Below are 16978 nucleotides of genomic sequence, written 5' to 3'. Positions count from 1 at the left end.
TATACAGGAAAATGTATTTCAGCTGTAAAAGCTTCTGGAAAGAGAATTCTCATCACATCCATCTTATCAGCTATTTTGAATTTATTAGCTGCTATCAGGATTCCTCAGTCATCAGTAGATCACCTCCCTTCCACTGCTTTGTGCTCTTAGATATAGATCAAATAGCGACTGGTAATTCTTTGTTGGTTTTTTCCTCCTTTAAAAGGCCTGAAAAAAACTATTTTTTCCCTGATCTGCACCACATGAAGTTTGAGATTGAAGATGGTACTACTGCCAAGGGAAGGGAAATTCGCTTTGGCTATGATCCTCAGGAATTTCCTAGCTTCAGTTGGAGAGGATATGCCCGGATGTCCCCGATACAAGTAAGCTGGTATTTCGCTCAAGGCTTTGGAGTTAAAACATAGGTATATAGCTTGCGTGTCTCTAGAGCAGTGCTATGTGTGTACAAGGTCATGGAGAAACCAGAAAAAAGGGCAGGATCTCACAATTTGAACCCTTTGGCACTGTGTCACTGGGTTAGGGAGTGTTGGTATTACTGTAAATTGGTCACTACTTGTGCAAATATGTGTCCCTCAGAAATGTTCTTTGAGGGCTTCTTTGTGAGAAATATGCATTTTGCAATAGGTGTAAAGAAAAGAACTAATAGCTTTAAAGTCTATAATACTAAGCGCAGAAATTCTTGTTGTGCAAAGGACAGTGGAAACAGCAGAAGATTGGTGTTTGGCTAAATAATTTGAATTACACAATTCCGTGGCAGTCTGTGTCCATAAGATTTTCAGGTACCATCACAGTGCTGTCACTGAAGTCTTCTTACACTTGCAACTTATATTGGGCAAAGAAAAGAAAGGCACCCACTTTCATTAGCAATGATACCTTCACATTGCAGCAAACAGGAAAATATGTGATTCAGTAAAAGAAGCTGTGAGCTGGAGCATGTTGGCAACATTTATTTTAGTCTCTTATCAGTCTACAAATAGACTAAACAACAGCAGATGGATTAGGCAAATCACAGGAAGAAAATCACCATAATTTAATTGTGTGAGAAGGGACGTGTCTGACTTTGGACTGAACTGCTAAGCAAGTCATCCAGGATTTTAAAACAGTAGTTGAACAATAAATGGGATTTGCTCACTCTTCTTAAAAGTAGTGCTCTGTTATAGATCTGTCCAGCCTCCGTAAATTGTCCAAGGACTAATGATCACTATAGGCTGAGGCATAAGCACGTAACTGTTGCTCAAGCGTAGTGATTTCCTTTCTGTTCTTCATTTTTCACTCTTTCCTTTTTCCTTTTTTTTAAATCTCAGTGCTCATATTTGTTGGATCTTCAGAATTACTTGACATTCACAAATGAAGGCAACTCTCCAGTAGCTGTGATTTCTTAACTTTTGCTTTCTAACTCAGCTGCTTTTTGCATTTCATATCCAGTGGCATTTTGCAAAGAGGTAGTGAAATGGGATAACCTCTAATCTTGCTAAAAGTGTGCATTATTTTGCTTACCTGGATAAAACTTTTCACTCATGTAAGTAATTGCCAAGTCCAGGCCCTCCTTAGTTAGATCCTCGCATAATTGAGATAGTCTCACGTTCTTAATTTCAGGGAAGTTTCCTAATTTTGACATAACGTTTCTGTGTCTTCCAGGACCCTGAAATAATCCTCCTGACATTTATTTTGTAGAAGACAAATAACGTTACCATATCTACCACACAAAAGGCTGATGTAACAACTTTTTTCTGTGTGAAAAGAAACTATTTCAATACAATTAAAAACATTTGAGGTGAAATAAATAAGCTGTGTCTGACCTCAGTGGAGGTCACTGTTCCCTGTCATGCTGCCGACGTCGGTGTCTCATTACAGACGGAGAAGCTGACAGTTGGGCTCAGATTTTAAAGCACTGGCCAGAGTTGCCTAAGTTTGTGATAGAGCTCAGAGAATAATTTCTTCCCACTCCCTGCCTTTGCTTGAAGCCAGGGACCAACATCTCCTCCTCCCTCATTCTTCACATACCTCTTCTTTCTCTCCCTTCACTGTGTCTTCTAGATTTCCCATAAAAGCTTATAAACCATTTTGATAAATCTCCTGAAGTGTTTATTTCTTCTGCCTTTTTTTGTTTGTGTCTGTTTTTCAAGAGTTCCCCCAGAGCCTGTATTATCCATGTGTAGTAACCTTCAGATGCCATCCTTCTCCATTTAAAACAGCACTTGTAAAACCTTCCCATTCTTGTCTGTATTTTTCATTCTGGTCCACTGTCCTTCTGCAATGACCCAGATTTTAGATATCTGGTCTCTGTAGATCTCTCAGCCCTGCCATCTGTTGTATGTCTATCTTTGCTTTCTGCTTTGCATTGCTATCAAGAAGGTGGAGGTCTGGGATGGTGATGACAGAATTGAGGGATATACATTCAGAGCAACACATGGGAGCCGGCAATCTTGCATTTATTGTAACTTTTAGGAGTAAAAGAAAATGAGGCTTTGTGCTCTGGTCTCAAATGTATGGAACAGAGAAAACCTGTGTGCATTTGGGGAAGCAGAATGGACCACAGTGGTGGGGAGGTCACTGTACCATAAGCATCTTGGAAAGGGACAGCGAGTGGATTGTGATGGGTGAACTAATGGGAGTAGGATTAGAAGGGAAGCTTTAGGATTTAGGTTGGAAAGAAGGAAGCCAAACCCTTGAGGTTGTACCAATTTTATTTTTTCCTAATCCACCACCAACCTTTGAACATGTCTCTGTCTATTCTGTTGCTCTGCAAACTAAGTAACGGAGGACTGTGTGAATGCAGCCTCCTGTGGGCTCAAGAACTGCATGCCTCCAGAGGTGTCAGTTCAGCCCCAGAGCAGAGTGTCATGCACGGTATCACTTCTCTAAGAAACTGAGGGATCTGGTGAAGGAGCAGAAGAAGTTTCAGCAATGGTCTGAGACCTCTGCATGCTGTGGAGTGTTGTGTGTGATCTCAGACTAAGATCAATGATCTAGCCTGCTCCTTGGGAAGCCAGGAACATGGACAGCCCTTGATATGATACGCCTGCTTTATGGCACGGGATGGGAGACTAACAGTAAAATACTGTCTGTGTATCAAGGTGCAATATCCACACTTGTGTTGGTTCAGCCATTCCGTGTCTTTCTGGATAAGCTATTGTTCCACAAGAGTTTTATTTCACAGGAGGTGTTGTTCTATATTCTTTTGTAAGCTGACCAAGCCTTTCTTTTCTGTTAAGGAGTTTGTCTTTGCCAAACGGTTTTTCTTTCTCTGGGTGCTAGTAACAAGTAATATACTTTCCTGTCCTCCTTTTTCCCTTTCTTTTTATTTTTCCCAGCCAGAGGTGGTTGTGCCTGTCACTGTGGCTTCCCCTAAGCTCTTCCACCTAGTCCTCCACTATGTCAGCCTGGGCTCAAAAAGCTCTAAAGGGAAGATCTCAGTTGCTGAGGGAAAACATTTTGGCACTAATTATACTTGTAAGTGAATTAATTTTCTCACTAGGCTTGCCTGTCTTCCTCTGTCATACACCAGCATTGCCATTCCGGTATACACTTGTCTGCATGTGTGTTCTTCTTGTAGGACTTAGTATGGTGCTTGCATGGCTTCTAACTGTTCCTCTATTTAGCACTTTACGGCTGTTTTTGTTTATTAACTTCAATTTTTCAGAATGAAGTGAGGATAACTTTGAATGTGGAAAAATCAAACCTCTACTTATTTCGCATTATCCTGAGGTATATTAATCCTGGAGGTGAAACATTATCTGGCCGCATATCTGCTTGTCAATCTTGGCCTGAAACAGGTAGGTGGAACTCAACGGTGCAACAGATCAGAGGAGCATTTTCAAGGTGCATTTCAGTCAAATTTGTAATGTTGCTTAAATGCATCATTTTTAACAATGTCAGTGCTTTTGTGCTTTTCCTAATATATTTTGCTGTGTAATTGATGTGGCTGTGTTTGCATGAAACCCCTGCTTACGGTAGTAATCAACACTTGTTTTTTCAAATGTTTGCCAAACACAGCTGTCCACTGGGAAGCTCTGAACTGTGTGTTTTATGAAGCTTTTAAAGAAGGGCTAACAGCACTTATTTTGGTTTAGTTGCCTTTAATATTTTGGTTTAAAGGTGGCTTCTGCCTTCATTCCATGAGTAACATTTATTTAATGATGAATCAAATCTACCAAGCTAGCTCTGATTACAGACCTCAACAGCATGTGATGCCTTTTGGGCCCTGATGAAAGATAAATGTTCCATTTCCTTTGAATGGTAGAGGCATACCAAGCCTGTATACAGAATTATCTCTTATTACCCCTAACTTCAGCATGCTGATGGGAGCTAATGGAGTTTAGTTGTAGACCCTTCTAGTAATTTGGAGGAGATGAAACTGAAGACTTCACAGATATCATTCAGTAGAGTGGCAGCAGTTTGTGGTCATGTCAGCCTATATTGCCTGGGAGGCAGGGAACCAGCTTTTGTTTGTCTCCAGGGGCTTCAAAGATGATACCTTTAATATTCATAACAATTGATCCTCACAACTTCTCTTTGATAAAGCATACCACAGCTACATTTCTGTTGTACATCATCTCTGCCCAGAAGTTACCTTCAGTTACTATCTGTAACTAAACATTTTGGATGCTACTGAGAACCTCTGGTTTCTGAAGTATTTGGCTGAAAGTTGCATAAGAACAGGCCTTGTGTCAGCTGAACATACTGTGAGTCAGTGCAGAGACAGCTTGAATGGAATATAATGGAAGGGGAAAGTGAAGAAGTAAGCATTTCAGAATATTGCTAAACAGCCATTACGGGGGCAGAGCTCTGCTTTTCTGAACCAATAGCTCAAGACTAATAAGAACAAAGACAACAACCACTGCGTAGCTCTCTAGCTTACTGTGTGTAGTAGAATGCAGTTAATACATATTCACAGCAAAGTATTGATCAGCTCCTGTTAAACCAAGTTTAATGGATGAAATCATCAGTCCAGCACACTAAGCAAGTAGAGACATTTTACACAGTCCCTTTTTTTTACTTTTTTTTTTTTTTTTTTTCTGGCAGGGGCTGCTCAGAGCAAAGAATTTGTCTTCCCACCCAGCAAGGAGCCAGCTTTTGTCACAATCCCAGGAAAAAGCTCTACAGAGCCATTCTCACTGGTTCCAGGGACATGGACTGTCAGTATAATGGCAGAGGAAGTCCTCTTGGTAAGAAAACAATTGAGAAAAACAAGTGCTTGAAGGCTGTCATGATAGTATTGCTCTGGAGTTATTTGCCAGGAAGAACCCTGCAAGCAATTGAAATTCAGCCCTAGTGAAAAGAGTACCGCAGCGGAATATCATTATGCAAATTTACAGCTCTGCCTCTTATTTAATTTCTTTTCTTCTCTGACTTTCACCTGCTCTAATTTTTCTTGTGCTTAGAGACTTTAAGTCCATCCGGAATTCGTACCTTCAAAGGATAAAGTAGTATTAACATACAGCACAATTGGTTAAAGATAAATGCTCACAGAAATTCATAGTTCTTACATATCAGATGCTGTATCTAAAGCTTGGCTCAGCCACAGGTGACAAAGGCCTTAGTTTCTTGACAAAGATTATTCAGAAAAGTATTATAAGATGGGCTGCATGACTAGCAGGTCATTTTCTAAATGTTTTTATCCTCCCATCATTACTCTCCTTTCACTCACTGAAAAACTGAAAAATATTCCGACAGCAGTTCTGAGAAATTGCTATAAAAAGACAAATTGTTTGAGGTGATAATTTATGAAAAACCTTAAACATGTATGATCACAAAGACTGCATACTGAAATTCATATGTATATTGTATAGGGTTAACAAATAGCCAGTGTCTTTAGTCAGTAAGCCTGGGGCTCTGTTAAATTTATGGAATACCACACAAAATGTTACTAAAGAGCTTGCAAACATATTTCTTGCTGACAGTGACAGTATTTATTGTGCCTGTTTTTTTGTACTAATACCTTTCAAAAGGAATTTATTAATGATCTTAGCCCAGCATGTTCTCACAATAACAGTTTTTATAAATAAGCTCTAATTTGTTAATTTAAGTAGGCAAGGCAGAGCAAAAATGTACCAGCTTTTGAAGCACAGTTTAATAGATTACATGGAATATTTTTAGAAAGTCAGCTGGGATACCTGAATCTCCCTTGTGGAGTCATGCACTGTTGAGTTGTGCGCATGTGGATTGCACCCCTGGGTGAAAACTGCACCCAGCTGGCTGTGTGTTACCAAGCCACGGGGAGGGAGGCTCCTTTGTGAGCAATTTGTACAACATGTGATGGGAGAGTGGCTTCAGAGGTTCCCTGCTCACAGGGCAGTTGCCTTCGTCCCATCTCTGTGAAGGTACAAATAGAGCTGGGGAGACACATTCTGATGTTACTGGCCCATGTAACAACAAAAAAAAATTCCATGTTTTGCAGATATCCTTTGTATAAATTATGTATGTGGTTGGTTTTGTTCTTTGCTACATTGTGAAAGTCTAGAGATGTTCCTTTTGTAATTTTCTGCATGGTCTTGCATTTGTTGTGTTCTTTGTTCTTAGGATTATATGGTGCTGTTACCTAGTGACTACTATGAAGCATCCATCTTGCAGATACAAGTTACAGAGCCTTGCACCTATTCAGGAGGCGCTTCAACAGAGCAGTCAGTATATATGCTACAGAATAAACCAATGCCTTGGATTATTTTATTATTATCCTGCTGCATTTGAAAACAATAATAATCCTGTGTTTTGTTTGGGTGGTTTTTTTTGTGTAAGCTGCTTGCTCTATCAGCATTTGCCATTGGGCAGATTCTCCTGTGTCCTTGGTTCAGAGGCAGCGTATTTCAGACATGGGGGAGAATACAGAAGAATACCTGTGCGACAGCCAACTCCTGATCAGCCAGTGATGCCCCATATCAGTGGAAGAGAGGTCAGATTCCTGCCTGCTAACTACAGTCCTGTCTGCACTGTTGACTACAAACCTACTGGACTAAAATGGTTGCAGATTTACAGCTCAGGGTTTGCAGATCCTTAACACGTCCCTAAGCCAGACTCTGCATCAAGTTCTGCATTTTTACACATCAGTATAGGCAGATTTATAGCTGTGACTAGGGTGGGCATTTCACTCTGACAAAAGTATTTTATTAATTAAAAATCCCTCTGCTTTAGGCATACTGGCTTGTTCAGCATGCTGTTTAATTGCAGCAGAAATGGGATAATGGTTTGTCAGCAGAAATGGTGTACATACATCACTCTAATTTTTTTTATCATAAATAGCTATACTTAGGTAAAATATTGCCTAAAAATCAAGGAGAAGCAATTATGCCACTGCTGTAGGCCCATTGAAAGAGAAGCATGTTTTATGAAATGAAAAGTTGTACTAGAATGTGTGGTAAAAATAAGGTAATTTATGAAGTATATGATAATTACATGTAAAATGATTATGCCCTCTATTACTGTGCTTGGACATTACTTTTAAAAGTACCAAGTGCAACAAGAATACTTACATGCCACAGGCCCTGGTGCTTCATCACTGATGCATGTGGAAAACTTTACTGGTATGAATAATTGCAGTAAAGTCAAGAGGGCTGTTGACAGAATTATTTATATGTTTAAGTGTTCATAGCCTAAGGAAATATTGAGAAAAACAGTTTAAATTTGAAAATAATTATATAGCCAACTGTAGCAAAAACCTCTGTAACCACAGCAATTTCCATGCAACTACTTCAAAGTATTTTGCATCAAATATTGTGTTAACCAATTTGTGCAGGTAATCTAAAAGAAAAACTTGATGCTTCAGAAAGTGACATCGGCTGTTTGCTGGAGAAGACACTTCCACTCTCTGTAGGGAATCAGTATATAGCACTGCTGTAGTAGGAATTGTGTTCCTGGAAATATTTTTTCCAGTAGAGAAGTGGAATCAATTTTTATGTTATTAAAGGTAGCCTAGAGATGACAGTGACAATTTTTTAGTATCATTAAAGTTTCCTCACTGGTACATTCTACTGGGGAGAAAAGAAATAATAATATGCTCATTTCCTAGGCTTATTTTACCATCTTCTTAGAACCGTTGTAATGGCAGCTGTTTCTTGAACTTGTTTGACTCTTATTAATGGACAGAGTGATATTTATAAGCATTGCTTCCTTTCTACTGGATGTCTTTTGCTGAGACATTACAAGATTGGCCCTGGACTAATTGACCGGTTGGCTTGCGGGGCAGGAAAATGGAGCTTCCTGCAAGAAAGGGAGTGAAAAATCTAACAGCTTTTTTTCTTTTTCAATGATCTTGACCTAGGTCAATTTACAGATGACCGTAAATGTTCCTCAAGTCGGTCGCTATGTTCTGGTTTTTGAATACGCCAATGAGGAGAATCGGTTATATACTGCCGAGGTCATAATACACAGCCCTGGACCTGTCACTGAAGGCAGAGTGAGAATATACAGTTGTAAATACAGGTAAGATTCTCTGAAGTAATTAGTAAATGAATAAATAAGCATTTAGGATATAATTATACTTTTTGTATATTGGAATCCATTTTACTGTATAGACAGTCTGAATGTTAGGGTGTTTTAAAAGCAAGTATATGACTCTGGGTGTTGTTCAGATTTTTAATTATCTCTGTGCAATCAGCTCATTAAATATTGTGACTGCTTCAGTGAACTGTTTTCCTATACAAAGGGTTGCTTTTCCTTATGTACATTCATAAATCCTTTTAAGCTATTAATCTCAGAGTCCAGTGAAAGAGCAGCACTGTTGACTGCAGATGCCTGCACTGTTTTTATTTAGTTAAAGACATATCCAAGGGCTTTGGCTGTAAAAAAGTAGCAGCCAGTTTTACAAGAGAATTCCCATCATTTCTAACAAGGTCTGCTGAAACAGAAATATGAATGTCTTTCTGCAATTCTGAGTGTATCCATCCTCTGGCTGTTAGGCAGGGTCTTCTGCCGAATGTTTCTTTGTCCTTGTTGACTACTGAGGTTACTGCAGATGTTTGTGCACAAGAGATTTTGTCTGTCCTGAGCGAGATTGTCTTTAACACTTGAGCATTGATCCTGCAGGTGTTTGTGCCCTTGGGAGAACCTACCCAGTGTGCTAGGGGACTACAGACATGCATCCCTTTTCCCTGTGAGCTAAGGGTTTGGCAGATTGGAGGCTTAGGGTTATTCAGGATGAAATTGCCCAGTAAGAAAAACCATTGTCATCAGCGTATTTATGATACAGAGCAGAGCTATACAGAGCAATGACCTTGTCAGGTTATTAATGGGGAAAGCTCTTATTTTAGCCTGTTATGTAACGCTTTGAGCACCAAACTACTTGTTATAAATCTTCTATTATATTGCTTTTTGGTTTGTTGTTTTTTTTTTCCCCAAACCCATTGTACGGGCTAATTCTGAACATACTTTTTTGTTCACATGATACACTAAGAACTTGCTCATGAAAAGACAAAGAAAGCCCTTGCTACTTTAATGTAGCAATGCAGTAAATCCCTTCTGTGGCCATTCTGCATGAAGCTAATAGTCACATTGCAAGTAAGCTGCTGTGTCATCTTTCCTAAGCAGGAAGCTACAAGTCTCTTCTGTTAAAAAATAAATCAAGAAATGACATAGTGAGGTAAGAGAAACTTGTAGAATCAGGAATATATTGTGCCGGGCCTTCTTAACAGCTTTATGAGCTTGATTATTCCCATTAAAACATTGAAAGAGAATAAAACATTTCAAGATTCTATCGAATCACAAATAAGGGACCTATATTTCTCCAGTCTTAAATGTTCTTAGCCCTGAGCTGACCCTGTTTCCAAGCTGTGCTCTAAACAAGAGTGAAACTTTCTCATTCTCTGATTCCTAGAGGAGAAATAGAGAAGCAGTTGTATGGTGGTTACAGCTTCTCACCCATGGCATCCTGGCTGGCCCAGTTGAGCAGAAGTGCAGAAGAAGGAAAATAAATTAAAGCCTTACATGACTTCTTCTCTTTAGCAGAAGGGAACTGTTTCTACATTTGGCAATTTGCAGGGGTTATGGTCCCTGAACAAGGCAGACTTTAGACTCAAAGCCTTTAGCAAGACTCTTTCTCTTTTGCATGTGTTTGCCTTTACCAAAGATGTGAGCCAACTGAAGGTAGTCCATAAGAGGCAGACCACAGTGTACAGACAGCTTCCTAAAATCAGGACTTGCCCGACTGCTATTGTGTGGGTGAGAGCTGCTGATCCGCACCATCGATGGTGCATGCCAGTAGTGGAAAGCAGCAGCTGGTACAGGCTGGCATCTCAAGGAGCATGGACCAGACACAGAATATTAGTTATGTCATGTTACACAGCTTGGAAGCATCCGCAGATAGCATGTATGTGTGTGTGCCTGTCTATTCACATCCTACTTAAAGCAGTAGCTCAAATGGAGATCCTGGAGGCTTGGGCTCTGGGTAGGTTAACCCACAAAGGACAAGCAGTATTTCGTATGTGGTACATCCTTTGTCTCACTAGTGAGGATACCGCATGTTCACCAGTGGCCAAAGGTTACTGATGATCCAGCAGGATGGCTAAGCACCAGTGGTGAGGCTAGCGAAAAGCTAGGCAGCTGAGCTGGGCAACAGCATAAACAACAGGGCAATGCCAGCAGGCTCATTTTTAATCCTACTTTCTGTCTCAGTTTCCTTTGTCGCAGTGTTGTAGTTGACGATAGGAATCGCATTGCAGTGTATGACCTTCTAGCAGATACAAAGATACATCTTAAGGCATCGTCAATTAATTTTCTTCTGGTAAGTTTTTGTTTTCTTCTCCTTTTTGCAATACTTTTTTCCTGAGTAGGGAGAGGTACTTTTCTCTCTGTTTTTTCATGCTCTATGGCCGTGTATGAAAGGTTATATATTACATGCTTGAAGATGTTTCTTTATATATGCTCAGAGAATACTGTGTCAAACTTGGTCAATTTCAAAGACAAAAAGAAACTTGTCTTTCTTGGCAAGGGTTTTTCCAACTCCCTTGTGCTTTATTTCAGCTCCTCTCTCTTTTCTACACGTAAATTTTAAATGAGAAATCTGCTGGTAGCATTAATCATTATATTTCTTTGCCTTTCTCTTTTTTGAAATCCTCAAAACCTATATGTGATTTTCTTGGTCTCTTATATCAGGCAATAAAAGCATGTTAGAAATTATAGAACTTTTAAATAGTTTGAATAAAAAGCCTTCACTGACCTCTTTTGGCCACACAAGGAATACAATTTTCTGTAACCTGAATTTTCTTCTGTGTTTTCCATTTTAGAAACACAGGCAAGTTACACAGCTGGTTCAAATCCAGAGTCGAAACCCAGCTGTGAACATCAAGTAATTTCGTGGAACCATTAGGATTAACAAGTGATGCATGCTTTCTCCGTTTCATGAGGCAGTGTTCAGTGTGAACGAATACCATTTAAATTGTCTGTTAGATCCCTGCAGCAATTACTGTGCCAACAAGATCCATATCCAAAAGATGTTATATTACTAGTCTGTATCTCGACATGTGGAAGTCTCTTGTGCTAAGATTCTCTGGATTTTTATTCCTAAATTCTAGTTTTCATTCTCTGAATATGTTATTCATATATATTGATAGTCTTTATCCCACACTGATGCATATGAGCTGTCTTAACCCAGAGCATGTTTCACACTAGTATTTTAGCTGCTCATAAAGTGCAGTTCAGAGCTTCAGAGTCTACCCTTGTTCTGCTGCAATGGGCTGGAGTCCTGTGGGTTGTTACAGGAGGCATAGGCACAATGTTTGCTGCCCAGGAAAGGCACTTTTAGTGCTCTGCCTTCTAGCTTATAGAAGGTTTCTAGTACTTGTTTGCTATTGCTAAGACACAAGATGAGCTCCCTTAGGAGCTTCTTCTAAACCGAATCACTTTGCATATTAATTAATTCTCCCAATGCAATTTTTACTTACATTAATATGTAGTGCTAGTTATCTTACTGCTTCTCAGGCATTTTTACCTCCTTTTCAGGTAGTTCATGCACAAATGTTATAATTTATGTATTTTTTAGGTGTGGATAATGTATTTTATTTTTGCAAACTGTTGTGTCTACTTACAAGCCTTGGCTTATGTCCTTACCACCATGGCTACAGCAGGACTACCACAACTTTATTTGCTCATGCCTAGTTTTAGTAAAAAAAAAAACAAAAATCATGAGGTCTCTCATCAGCTTTTAAAATTAGTTCTGAATCTGCTGGGAGAAATCCTGGTGTCACTGAAACAGTCCTAAGGACTTTGTGTGAGCAAGTGTTCGACCCTCCATTTCAGAAGGTGTAGGAATTTCCCCCAGGGTCCAAAAGTCTCTCCCACCACAGATGAGGGCTTTTCCCTCCCACCTCTGTACACTCTTTGGCTAGCTTCTGACCCCACAAGCCGGCCTTCTGTCATTCTCATTGCCACATGTATACTTAAGTTTTAATTTATTTACCTTCTCAACAGCCAACATTCCCCTGAGAAGGACAAGAAAATGCTATTCAACACTGAGGCATTCAGGTGCAGGCAGGTAAAGGGATCCAAAATCTTGCAGGAAGTCCATGACAGAACATGGCTTTGGGCTCAGGTCTCCCTATGCTAAAGTTAGGCTCCATCCTTCTCCTTCAGGCCTGGCTCTGTTACTTATGATATTAATTGTTAATTGTGCCTTGTGCTTATTTTTCAGCACAAGGTTTGTATTATTCCAGCTGAAGAATTTTCTCCAGAATATGTGGATCCTAAAGTACAGTGCATAGCAGCTTACAAGAGTAACCATGATGGAAGGTAACTTGCTTGGTTTTATCCCTCATACTTTCTGAAAAAGACCTTGAAAGGCAGACTAAATTGCATTTTAATTCTTTTGAATGAAGCTTTGCTCAGTGACTCAAAGGTGATTTGTAGGCTACTTCTGCAAAGTAGCATTTGTAAAAAAGGATGAAGTGTTAGAGTTAATCTCGACAGTCTTTGCCCAGGATTCTGTTAATGCTAGCCTCTTCTTGGCCCGTCTGAACTACGGAGTGCTGATGCACTAGAAAACATGCATCTTTTACATGCTGTCCAGTATGATAAGTGTCCAAGCTGGAGAAACGTTGCTACTTAGGTGGCCTGAAATGCTTGTCGCTCTGTCTGGAGTTTCATTCTTCATGTTACGTTTCAGCTGTTCCAAAATGGCTTTAATTTGTCATTAGGTAGGGGATGTGACCACCCTTTCAGGTACAAATCCACTAGCTCAACTCGGCAGCAGCAAACTACTCAACCCCTGCTTCACAAACAAGCCATTCCCTTGTCCATCTCATCCTGGGGCCTGTATGGTAGGTGTGCCCTCAGCACTCACCCTGTACAGCAATGCCAGGTGATCCTTCTCCTTTATTATACTTGCATAGGACCAGTAATTAGAGCACTCGTATGCAGCTTGGTTGACCCAGGTTGATGGCTCTTTTCTTGCTGCAAAGATCTGAACTTGAACTGTCACTTCCCAAGTGGTCAGTTGGGGGGGTTCTGCAGAGCACTTTCTCCTTCCAGTAGAAGGTCTTCCCCTCTCCATATGTTTTATTATTTGGGCAAGAGAGGAACTATCATTGCAGCTTCCAAATTAGGGAGCCCCACATTTCAGTTCCTGTTGCACTCCCCAGGATGTCCCTCGTGATGCTACTCCTAAGGCTTTCTTCTACAGATCTGGCAATGGGAGGGGCATCAAAGTAAAAGTACATGTCATTTGCAGAACTTCAGAGGCAGAAAGCGTTGGTGACTAGGTCTAATAATTTTCCAGACGGTAGCTTCTAATATAATGGTTGGATTGAAATAGCAAGCAGAAAAAATCTGGATAGTGAATTGGATAAAAGCATATGACTGTACTTGGCTTCCAAGCATGCATAGCATTGAATCGCAGCTTTAATTATCCTGTTCAGAGTGTTACAACTGAGAGTAGCTTTCTAAGACTGAAGATACTTGTCCTCTCACCAAAGGTATTTTGCATTCCTGTGTATTTATATTCTGAGTAAAATGGGGGAAAGAGGCTGGGTGAAAAACGTGATTTAAAGTAAAGCTAATGTAGAAATTTGCACCTTTTACTTTATTTTTTGTTTGTGGTTTGTTTTTGTTTTGTTTTGTTTTTAATCTCTTGTTATATTTGCATAGTTTACTGTATGTTTGTGTTCTGTTATTACGACCATTATCTGGCAGCATTTTTGCTTTCCTGGAAGTGTTTAGTGTTCACCAAGTTGAAAGATGCAGAATCTTGGCTCAGTTTAACAGTATTATGCAGGATGCTGCATGTGATTTCCCACATAGGCCTGACAAATACTTCTCAATCCTGTCCGTGAAACACACTTGCCATTCCAGTTCTGGGCCTGTCTTGAGCAAAGATTAATCATTGTCTGTCGAGTACTTATGAGAAGTGAACAAATACTAGCAGGAAACCCCAAAAAACATTTTCTCCTGCAGTCTTGGAAAATACTTCTCCCAGTCACATTCTTCAGAATTAAATATACCAAGGAAGAAATAGTTAAACAGAGCAGTGAATGAATAAGGATGCTTTCAATGAGCACTGTTATTTATTTTGGCTCCAATTCTACAAATATTTGAGTGTATACTTAACTTCTAAGTACTTAAGTAGTCCCGTTGACTTCAGTGGGAAAACTTGCATGTTTAAAGGTACACCTACGTAAATATTTGTAGAATTGAGAATTCAGTATTAGTGCAGATTATGGTGAATGTAGCTAACTGGATTCACTAAAATGTATTTAACTGGGGTTTTAACACTCTTGGTTCCCTTGGGGTTCAACTTCCTTAGCAAACTTTGTTCACACTCATCAGGTTATTGAAATTCGGAATGCATAAAATCAGTTAATGTACATTTTCCCCCTTTCTCAGTTAAATCTGCACCTCTTGTTTTCATTTACTTTCTGATCATTTATATAGAATCCAAAGACTAAGAGTGGTTACTATTGCATTATTAACTGCACTGCATTCTAATGTATTAACTTGTGAGTTATCTGCTTTTTCTTTCATGATGCCTAAGGAATTCTCCTGGTGCCAAGAGTAATTAATATAATTCTGTGTTTAGTGCAACATGCATTCCCTCAGTGTATGAAACTCCACCGGCAGCTTTGGTTTTGGATGCATTCAAGGATGGGAAAATTTCTGAAGTACGGAGAGATATACTCTATGATCCGCTGAGTGCCGCCTTACCTTCTGACTCAGTTAATGGAATCACCTTGACACCACTACAGGTATTTAGTATTTTGAAGATATTGTTTCCAAAGTCACAAAGTATGTTCTTAGTAAAGCTGAATACATGAAGCACTTTAAGAGAAGCAAAACTGAATTATGTGGTATGATCAAAATGTTGCAGACCGAGTAAGCCACCAAGATAATACACAGGAAGAGAAACAAAAATGCCAGCTTCTTAATAAACTAGGCAGTAGTCTGACAGACTGCAGAAGAGCATTAGATACGCGTGGCATGCAAAGAGTTAGGAGCATGCAGTTGTAATGCCATACTCTTTGAAGAGGTTATTAACCTCCTGAGAGATGCTAAGCCCCCTCTCTTTCATTGCAGGTAGGTGGCACAGAGCACAGCTCATAAACCCAAGAATATCTCACGAAACAAATATACTATCAGAGCTGTTCTTGTTTCTGCAGAACCAGATTACCTTGACTGGCAGAGTGCCCAGCTTGGGCAGATATGTATTTGTGGTACATTTTTATCAGCCAACACACCCAGTGTTCCCTGTGCAAGTGTGTGTGGATGGGGGACGCGTGTGGTCAGGTAAACATCTGAATTTGATTTAACCCCTTTCCTTTCTCAGCATTTTGGCACGTGGAGCATTTTTTGGCATTACGTTTTTTCTTCTAGGTTCCTTCAATGCTTCATTCTGCCCTCATACCTCTGGCTGTCGGGATCAGGTGATTGCAGAAAACCAAATTGAACTTGACATTTCTAAACCTGAGGTTTCTGTTACAGTGATGATACCTGATGGAAGAATGCTGGTTCTGGTACGTTTATTACATACATGTACAGGGAAATGTTATTCTCAGTTTCACCACTCATTTAGAGAGAGGTGCAAAGATGAAAGCCAAAAAGAAAGAATTTGTTTTTTAATGTTGTGTTTCAAATTTTTAGGATCTTGTGCACTGTTTCTGTTTTATTTTAAATTTTTAAGATACCATACACTTTTTACTGTACACTGCTCGTAGCATCACAGCTCTAGAGGAAGATAAGTATATTTTCCTTTGGGTTTTTTTTTTTTTCAGTTAAAACATTATGGGTTTTGAGAAAATGCAGAAATGTGTAATGAAGCAGCATTTAAATATATAAATCCCTAAACATTTTATTATGCTAAGCATGTTAGCTTAACATTAAGCACGTCTTTTGCTTTTCTCTGAAATGTACAATTGAGCTTTTTTGTTGTTTTAAGGAAAATGTCTTAGTTGTTCCAGCAGACACCTACAGTTACAAAATTCTTGACAAAAAGACAGTGGACAAGTCTTTTGATTTTATCAGCCAATGTGGAGGAAACAGTTTTTATATTGAGTAAGCATCGCTTTCTAAAAAACTGAACATTTGACAATGAGCTGGGAATTAATATTTTTTTCACTTTGTATTAAAGGCATATATATAATATCCCCATCACTGTGCTACATTAAAATGCTTTTTATGGTTTATGCTGGCCCATTAAATTTCTATGAGTCATTTTTCCATTACTTTCTACTGTAAATGAAATGTAAAGGTAGAGCTTCATTGCTCACAGTACAAAAGAGGAAAATCTATGTCATCTTTCTGTCTTTGGTATTTCCATCTTTGGTATTCGCTGTTTGGCTTGGCATGTCTGAACTGATATGACTAATATATGCACTTTCTTTGAAAAAAATAATCTCTTGCCTACATCTTCAAAGCCATTCCTCATTAATTTAATTAATGTACATCCTTGCATGTGTACTGATGCCATCCTTCTGTCAAAGAACAAAGATGGGACCCTAATTTACTGAACATACTTATAACAATTCCCAAGTGCCAGTACTTACATGATTTTTATTTCAATTTA

The 16978-nt window shown here is 39.3% G+C and overlaps 1 protein-coding gene across 1 annotated transcript in view; it reads left to right on the top strand.

Annotated features, from left to right (window-relative positions):
* Positions 1–16978, top strand: part of LAMA3 (laminin subunit alpha 3) — a 127074-nt gene that overhangs the window by 54873 nt on the left and 55223 nt on the right. Inside the window, exons 22-33 of the mRNA XM_064442858.1 lie at positions 206–362; positions 3644–3776; positions 5026–5168; positions 6523–6623; positions 6739–6892; positions 8258–8418; positions 10606–10714; positions 12620–12717; positions 14999–15164; positions 15576–15702; positions 15790–15929; positions 16352–16467. Coding sequence (XP_064298928.1) covers positions 206–362; positions 3644–3776; positions 5026–5168; positions 6523–6623; positions 6739–6892; positions 8258–8418; positions 10606–10714; positions 12620–12717; positions 14999–15164; positions 15576–15702; positions 15790–15929; positions 16352–16467 — 1605 coding nt within the window. The remainder of the gene's footprint in view (positions 1–205; positions 363–3643; positions 3777–5025; positions 5169–6522; positions 6624–6738; positions 6893–8257; positions 8419–10605; positions 10715–12619; positions 12718–14998; positions 15165–15575; positions 15703–15789; positions 15930–16351; positions 16468–16978) is intronic.

Source organism: Phalacrocorax carbo, chromosome 2 (genome assembly GCF_963921805.1).
Source record: "Phalacrocorax carbo chromosome 2, bPhaCar2.1, whole genome shotgun sequence".
NCBI classification, from domain to species: domain Eukaryota; kingdom Metazoa; phylum Chordata; class Aves; order Suliformes; family Phalacrocoracidae; genus Phalacrocorax; species Phalacrocorax carbo.
The sequence above is the reverse complement of the archived record's forward strand: the minus strand, read 5'-3'. Positions and strand labels throughout refer to the sequence as shown.